This window comes from Quercus suber, unplaced genomic scaffold (assembly GCF_002906115.3).
Source record: "Quercus suber isolate HL8 unplaced genomic scaffold, Cork oak 2.0 scaffold_222, whole genome shotgun sequence".
In the NCBI taxonomy this organism is placed as follows: domain Eukaryota; kingdom Viridiplantae; phylum Streptophyta; class Magnoliopsida; order Fagales; family Fagaceae; genus Quercus; species Quercus suber.
In genome coordinates this window covers 493,499-501,831 of record NW_027069680.1, presented here as the reverse complement: position 1 = coordinate 501,831, position 8,333 = coordinate 493,499, and the positions used below count along the sequence as shown (strand labels likewise).

Genomic DNA, 8,333 nt, shown 5'->3' with positions numbered 1-8,333 from the left:
TAAAAAAAAAAAAAAAAAACTCTCTAAGGCTCTCTCTCTCTCTCTCTCTCTCTCAGGGATGGAGGGAGACTTGGATTGCCCCCCCTAATTTTTTTTTTTTTAATTAATATATACATAGTCACCAATTTTAGCAATTTTGTTCTATATCACACCTTGCCCCCCTTAATATTATCATTGATTCTTTTAGGAGTACTACTCTAGCCACATAATTTTCTATAACATTTTTTACAAACTGTTGTAATAGTAAACTTTTATTGGTCTATCTTTACATCGCATTTTTACTTACTAATAACCACTCACCACATTAATAATTTGTAAAAAAAGTTTGTAATTCTAGCATTTTCCTCCTTTTAAAGGCTAGATCTAAAATCTAAAGCAAATAAACAAGCCCAAAAAATTATTCAACAACAAAAATTACCAATAGTAAAACTAAAAACAATTAAACTCAATCAACCAATATTATCTAAAACAAACAACTTGACCCTTTAAAAAATTTTAAACAAATAATTTGTTCATACCTGGATGCACACATAAAAAACACTCCAAAAAAAAAAAAAAAAAAACTCATTAGCTATTAAGCAACTGACTCAAAGCTAGAGCCACCGCACACAAATTGTCCCCCTAACTTCAAGTTCTGTTCCGTCCCTGCTCTGTCTCTCTCTCTCATACAAGCATCTTGGCGTATATCTAAGCACAAATACCCACATCACATCATCACATGGCAGCAAGCATACATCACATTGCGTTCATGTACATGGCATCAAGCATATATCACATGGTATCAACTTGTTCATCATCACGTTCATACAACCATGTCCAACAAATCATTACGTTCATCATGTTCATCTCATTAATCTATGCATGTTCCTTGTATATATGCATGTACTTACCATTGTTAGACCGCCACAACACCCGTACACATATGCATGTTTCATGTTCCTAATCATATTCAATACATATCACTTAACTCTAATCATTAATCTAAACAAACTACGCAATCGAAGCATGTAATCATGTTATCTATGGATCACAGACCCAAATACATGTATCTAACAGAAATAGAAGCTAAACCATGTATTTAAACTAGCTAAAAGCAATAAAATAAAAGAAGAACAAAAAATTCTGGGTATTTTGGGTTTACTCTAACCTAGCATGCTACTACGATGAGGAGTCCGATGACCAATAGGATCCAACTTACCAACAAAAATCGCGAACGCCAGTCAGTGAGTTCTTTTCCTACCAGGAGGAGCGTCGTCATGAGAAGCAACCTCCGAGCCCACCACGTGGAGATATAGGGAACGACGCCATGAGCAAGGCCTTGAACCAAATCTCTAGATCGCCCTTCACACGCAGGATTGAGAAAGCAAGACTCCCCTGGCATTTTAACCAACCTGCGTTCACCATCTACAACGGTAAAACGGACCCAGTAGAACATGTTAGTCATTTTAATCAGCGGATGGCAGTCTACTCCAGGAACGAAGCTTTGATGTGCAAGGTCTTCCCCTCCAGCCTCGGGTCGGTTGCGATGAGGTGGTTTGACAGCATAAAGGAAGACTCCATCAGCTCCTTCAAAGAACTCACTCAAGCCTTTGGTTCACTTTTTGTCACCTGCCGAAGAGTGTCCAGGCCCTTGTCCTCCCTGCTATCCTTGAGCATGCAAGAGGGTGAGACTCTGAAGGTGTATTCGGACAGGTACTAGGAGATGTTTAACGATATGGAGGGCAACTTTGATGTGATGGCCCTCGACATGTTCAAGCTCGGCCTCCCCACTGACCACGGCTTGAGGACATCTTTGTCTGGCAAGCCAGTCACTAGCATGTGTTAGCTGATGGACCGTATCGAAAAGTATAAAAGGGTTGAAAAAGATCAGCAACAGGGGAAGGGCAAGGAAAAGGTTATCTTCCAAGAAAGAAGGGACTTCAGGTCGGATCGGCTCAGCGGCAGTAAACCACGGAGGGATTGTTCTGCGACTGGAGCAACGAACCCTCAAACAGTTAACACTGTATTCAAAGAGCCAATACACCAAGTTCTGGAAAAGATTAAGGGCGAACCATTCTTCCGATGGCCGAATAAGATGGTGGGAAACCCCGAAAGGCGCAATCATAATCTCTTCTGCCAGTATCATTAGGACCACGGAGGATTGCAGGAGCCTGTGGGACCACCTGGACCAACTGGTCCGGGATGGTAGATTGAAACACCTTCTGCACCGCTCTAGTGGCCGAGAAAGTCAGACAAGCACAGAATCCCGAAGAAACGATCCATCCAAGCCTCCGTTAGGAACTATCAATGTTGTCTTTGTTGGGTTACACGTGTGAGTGAAGTCCCACATTGAATAAAGATGAGAAGAATGAGTGGTTAATATAACATAATTGAGCACATACCCATTGGGCTTAAACCTTTTGGGTTAAAGTGTGTCTCTATATGTTATATTAATTACTCAAAGGAAGCTCCCCAAGGTGTTTATCTCCCCAACAAGTGGTATCAGAGCCCATGGTGGTGTGCAGCGAAGGTGGTGAGGTGTTCATGGTCCTTACCCAACAGGGACAGAGAAAGCCTATACGGCCCACACAAAAAATCCTGGAGAAGAAAAAAGAAAAAAGCCCAATAAATGAATATTGCTAATGGTGCTAAATAATAATGTGATGCAAGGTTCCTATGAACATGGACGTGCGGGGTTCCCATAGATGTGCGTGTGGGGTTGACACGTGGTTCCCATGGATGGTGTACGAGAGACCCATGGATGATGCGTCAATGAAGTGAAAAGCACATTAGGCAAGGGGAGTGAGAAGGACTTGTTCATGACTCACAGAGAGGTCTTGAAGCCCATAGAGAGGTAGACTCACACGTGAGGGGGAGATTGTTGGGTTACACGTGTGAGTGAAGTCCTACATTGAATAAAGATAAGAAGAATGAGTGGTTAATATAACATAATTGAGCACATACACATTGGGGCTTAGGCCTTTTGGGTTAAAGTGTGTCTCTATATATTATATTAACTACTTAAGGAAGCTCCCCAGGGTGTTTCTCCCCAACAAGTGGTATCAGAGCCCATGGTGGTGTGGGGCAAAGGTGGCAAGGTAGGCTATCGAGGTTCCTTTCGCAGTTGGAGCGGGAACAAGGTGTGTGTAGTTGAAGCCCTTTCGCGAATGGAGCAGGGCAGGTCTCTTTCGCAGTTAGAGCGGGGACGATATATTACACCAAGCAAGCCCATAAAGCCCACACAAATGATCTTAGAAAAGGCCCAACAAAGGAGTATTATTGCCCATGGTGGTAGACAATGATGAGGTCCGAGGTTCCCATGGACATGAATGTGCGGGGTTCCCATGGATGTGTGTGCGGGGTTGACACGTGGTTCCCATGGATGGCGTACGAGAGACCCACACGTGGTTCCCATGGATGGCGTACGAGAGACCCATGGATGACGCATTGATGAAGTGAAAAGCCCATTAGGCAAGGGGGAGTGAGTAGGACTTATTCATGGCCCACAGAGAGGCAGAGGCAGAGACTCACACGTGAGGGGGAGATTGTTGGGTTACACGTGTGAGTGAAGTCCCACATTGAATAAAGATGAGAAGAATGAGTGGTTAATATAATATAATTGAGCACATACCCATTGGGCTTAGGCCTTTTGGGTTAAAGTGCATCTCTATATGTTATATTAATTACTTAAGGAAGCTTCCCAAGGTGTTTATCTCCCTGACAGTCTTCACCGCACCAAGCAGAACAGGAAGCAGAACAGGATCCTTGCCCTTAAAGGTGATGTCAGTTGCCTGTTCATCCACAATTGATGCCTGCCAAAATCAGAAGAGAGCTAAGGCGGCAGCGCAACTGGTCATAGGGTTCTCAGATGAAGATAAGATGGGAACCATCCAACCCCATGACGACGCCTTAGTAATTACCCTCAGAATTTGGGGATACGATGTTAAGAGGGTGATGGTGGACCAGGGCAGTGCCGTGGAGATAATGTACCCCGATCTTTACAAGGGGCTAGGTCTAAAACCTCAGGACTTAACACCGTACGACTCTCTCTTCGTGAGTTTCGAGGGAAGAGTTGTCACCCCGAAAGGCCAAATACGCCTCCCTGTGCAGACCAGTTCTGAAGTGGTGGAGGTGGATTTCATAGTTGTGGATGTGTATTCATCGTATACGGCGATCGTAGCCAGACCTTGGCTTCATGCACTGGGGGCTGTCTCTTCTACTCTGCATCAGAAGGTCAAATACCCGTCCGAAGGACAAGTTTATGAAATCCGAGGGGATCAGTCCATAGCCCGTCGATGCTTAGTGGCCGCCATTCAACATAAACCAGAAACTGAGCACCCGTCCAGGGCCGAGAAGGATTTATAGCAATTAAAGCCTCGGGAATTGCCTGTCGAGAATCCAGAAGAATGAGCTAGGTGCGAGGATCTGACAAAAGTCACCATCGGAGACAATCCAGAAAAATTCTTTCAAGTCGGATCCGAGCTGCCTCTTCCGGAAAGGGAAGAGTTAGTAGAATTCCTCAAGAAAAACCTTAACGTATTTGCCTGGAACGCCTATGAAACCCCAAGGGTCGACCCGGAATTCATTTGTCATCATCTGAGAGTCAACCCACTAGTAACCCCTAAGAAGCAGCCTCTTCGATGCCCATCCAAGGAACACGCTGAGGCAGTAAGGGAAGAAGTAACGAAGTTCAAAAAAGCTGGAGTTATTAAGGAAGTTTTCTACCCTGAGTGGCTGGCGAATACAGTGGTAGTGAAGAAAAAGAATGGAAAGTGGCGAGTGTGCGTGGACTTCACCGATTTAAACAAGGCTTGCCCTAAGGATCCATTCCCAATGCCAAAGATCGATCAGCTTGTGGATGCCACTGTCGGCCATCCTCAGATGAGCTTCCTAGATGCCTTCCAAGGCTACCACCAGATACCCTTGGCCCTGGACGACCAGGAAAAGACCGCTTTCGTCACCCTTATTGGTAACTACCATTATAAGGTAATGCCATTTGGCTTATTAAGGAAGTTTTCTACCCTGAGTGGCTGGCGAATACAGTGGTAGTGAAGAAAAAGAATGGAAAGTGGCGAGTGTGCGTGGACTTCACCGATTTAAACAAGGCTTGCCCTAAGGATCCATTCCCAATGCCAAAGATCGATCAGCTTGTGGATGCCACTGTCGGCCATCCTCAGATGAGCTTCCTAGATGCCTTCCAAGGCTACCACCAGATACCCTTGGCCCTGGACGACCAGGAAAAGACCGCTTTCGTCACCCTTATTGGTAACTACCATTATAAGGTAATGCCATTTGGCCTAAAAAACGCGGGATCCACCTATCAGAGGATGATGATGAGAATGTTTGAGCCACAGCTCGGTAGAAACATCGAGATTTACATTGACGACATGGTGGTAAAAAGCAAGATTATTGCTAAGCATATAAAGGACCTTGAAAGTACCTTCGAAGTCCTCAGGGAATACAAGCTGTGCCTAAACGCTTCCAAGTGCTCTTTTGGCGTGGGGTCTGGCAAGTTTTTGGGATACATGGTGACCCATAGGGGTATTGAGGTTAACCCCGACCAGATAAAGGCAATCAACAATTTGCGAGCTCCTCGGAATCCCAAAGAAGTCCAAAAACTAACTGGAATGACTGCTGCCTTGAACCGATTTATCTCCTGGTCAGCAGACAGGTGTTGGCCATTCTTCTCTTTGCTCAACAAGTGGAAGGGATTCGAATGGACTGAAGAATGTGCTGTTGCCTTTTAGCAACTCAAGGACTATCTAACTCGGCCACCAATTATGTCCAGCCCCGAGTCGGACGAAGTCTTGTTTGCTTACATTACAGTGGCTCCCTGTGCTGTGAGCTTAGTACTGATCCGAGTAGACTGCGGCATACAAAGACCAGTCTATTACGTGATTAAATCACTGCATGAAGCCAAGACCCGTTACCTTCCACTGGAAAAGGCCATCCTAGCAGTAGTGTTGGGTACACGAAAACTACCCCACTATTTCCAGGCCCATACGGTCATCGTCCTTACTCAGCTCCTGCTCAAGGCTATACTCCGAAGCGCTGACTACACCGGGCGGATTGCTAAGTGGGGTACCATCTTAGGGGCTTTCGACATTAAGTACATGCCCCGCACGTTAGTCAAAGGCCAAATCCTTGCGGATTTAGTAGCCGAGTTCACGGAGCCTCATTTAGAGGAAGCGATACCAACGTCGGACATGGATGGAAAATCGGTTGGCATGATCTTTCAACAAAGTCCCTCTTATTGGGAAATGTAAGTGGATGGCGCAGCGAATCAAAAGGGTTCTGGCATAGGACTAGTGTTAGTATCTCCAGAGAAGATAGTTATTGAAAAATCACTAAGACTGAACTTCACCGCCACGAACAACAAAGCCGAATACAAAGCCCTGCTGACAGGAATGGCCATGGTTCAGAGAATGGGAGGAAAATCATTGGAAGCGTTCTTGGACTCGAGACTAGTTGTAGGTCAAGTGCAAGGAGAATTTGAAGCGAAAGATGAGAGAATGCAGCGATACCTAAGCCGAGTTAAGCGCTTGCGATCGGGATTTGACTTCTTCAACTTGTTACACATCCCCAGAAGCGGTAATGCACATGCCGATTCCTTGGCCACACTTGCCACCTCCTCAGCGCAAAGTCTGCCAAGAATCATCCTCGTCGAGGACCTGTAGGAGCCTACGGAGGCGAGGACAGAGGTAGTGCAGGTTCACCAGATCAGGGCCGAGCCTAGTTGGATGGATCCTATCATTAACTTCTTGCGACATGATGTTTTGCCCAAGGAAAAAGGGGATGCTGATAAAGTCCGAAGAAAAGCAACCAGGTTCTGGCTATCTGAGGACCAGAGACTGTACAAACGATCCTATACAGGACCATACCTACTATGTGTCCATCCTGAAGCCGTTGAATTGCTACTGGAAGAGCTGCATGAAGGGATTTGTGGGAGTCACACCGGGGGTAGATCTTTGGCCCATCGAGCCATTACGCAAGGTTATTGGTGGCCGAACATGCAAAACAAAGCCCAGGAATACGTGAAGAAATGCGATCAGTGTCAACGATTTGCACCGAATATACACCAGCCAGGTGGGACCCTCAACCCACTATCCAGCTCGTGGCCGTTCGCTCACTGGGGCTTGGATATCGTGGGGCCATTCCCCAAGGCCGTGGTAAACAAGAAATAGCTGTTAGTCGGCACTGACTACTTCACCAAATGGGTCGAAGCGGAAGCTCTTGCCAACATCCGAGATATAGACGTACAAAAGTTCGTGTGGAAAAACATCGTCACTCATTTCGGAGTCCCTCATACTCTCATCTCGGACAATGGTTTGCAATTCGATACCAAGGCGTTTAGGAGTAATTGCAGCGAATTGGGAATCACGAACAGGTATTCCACCCAGCTTATCCCCAGGGTAACAGCCAGGCAGAAGCCGTCAACAAGGTCATTGTAAACGGTTTAAAGAAGAGATTGGACGACGCAAAGGGCAAGTGGGTAGAGGAATTGCCGCATGTACTTTGGGCCTACAGAACTACGCCTTGCATATCTACCGAGGAAACCCCTTTTTCAATGACCTATGGGGCTGAAGCTATAATACCTCTGGAGAATGGATTCCCGACTTTGAGAACCACTTCGTTCAATCTGACCGACAACAATGAACAGCTTGAGAAGAGTTTGGACCTAGTCAAGGAAAAAAGGGAGAATGCGATGGTTCGCCAGGCACATTATCAATAGAAGCTCAGGCAAGGCTACGACGCCAACCTAAAGCCAAGGCCTTTGGAACCTAGTGATCTAGTACTGAGAAAAGTTGTTGGCACTACAAAGAACCCATCTTGGGAAAAATTAGGCCCTAATTGGGAGGGGCCATATCGTATTATTTCAGGGGCTGGTATAGAGGCATATTTCCTGGAAGATCTAGATAGCCATGTGATACCTCGCCCTTGGAATGTAAACAACCTCAAAAGATATTATTATTAATCGGGCTTTTCCGTTAAATAGCATGCCAACTCGTCATTTGAACCGCATTTTCCTAAGTGTTTAAACTTAAACTCATTCATGCCTGTAGTCCTCGGACCAGATGATTTGGGTTAGTTAGCACTCCTTTACAATTTTCCTAAGTGTTTAAACTTAAACCCATTCATGCCTGTAGTCCTCGGACCAAATGATTTGGGTTAGTTAGCACTCCGTTACAATTTTCCTAAGTGTTTAAACTTAAACCCATTAATGCCTGTAGTCCTCGGACCAGATGATTTGGGTTAGTTAGCACTCCGTTACAATTTTCCTAAGTGTTTAAACTTAAACTCATTCATGTCTGTAGTCCTCGGACCAGATGATTTGGGTTAGTTAGCACTCCGTT

General features: G+C 45.5%; 2 protein-coding genes across 2 annotated transcripts; both read left to right on the top strand.

Moving 5' to 3' along the window:
* Positions 1 to 3,759: 3,759 nt before the first annotated feature.
* On the top strand, positions 3,760 to 4,344 carry LOC136070268 (uncharacterized). Its single transcript, XM_065779978.1, has one exon. The coding sequence runs from the start codon at positions 3,760 to 3,762 to the stop codon at positions 4,342 to 4,344; it is 585 nt and encodes a 194-aa protein (XP_065636050.1).
* A 2,375-nt stretch (positions 4,345 to 6,719) lies between these two features.
* LOC136070267 (uncharacterized) lies at positions 6,720 to 7,711 on the top strand. The gene is made up of 2 exons (XM_065779977.1): positions 6,720 to 7,148; positions 7,367 to 7,711. Exons 1-2 carry the CDS (start codon positions 6,720 to 6,722, stop codon positions 7,709 to 7,711), a joined length of 774 nt encoding a protein of 257 aa, XP_065636049.1.
* The last annotated feature ends 622 nt before the right edge of the window (positions 7,712 to 8,333 follow it).

Excerpts from the sequence above, each read along its gene's own strand:
- LOC136070268 (XM_065779978.1), top strand. The coding sequence starts at position 3,760 with ATGTCAGTTGCCTGTTCATCCACAATTGATGCCTGCCAAAATCAGAAG.
- LOC136070267 (XM_065779977.1), top strand. The coding sequence starts at position 6,720 with ATGGATCCTATCATTAACTTCTTGCGACATGATGTTTTGCCCAAGGAA. Across the intron at positions 7,149-7,366 it reads GGCCATTCCCCAAGGCCGTG|GTATTCCACCCAGCTTATCC; the intron begins GTAAACAAGAAA and ends AATCACGAACAG.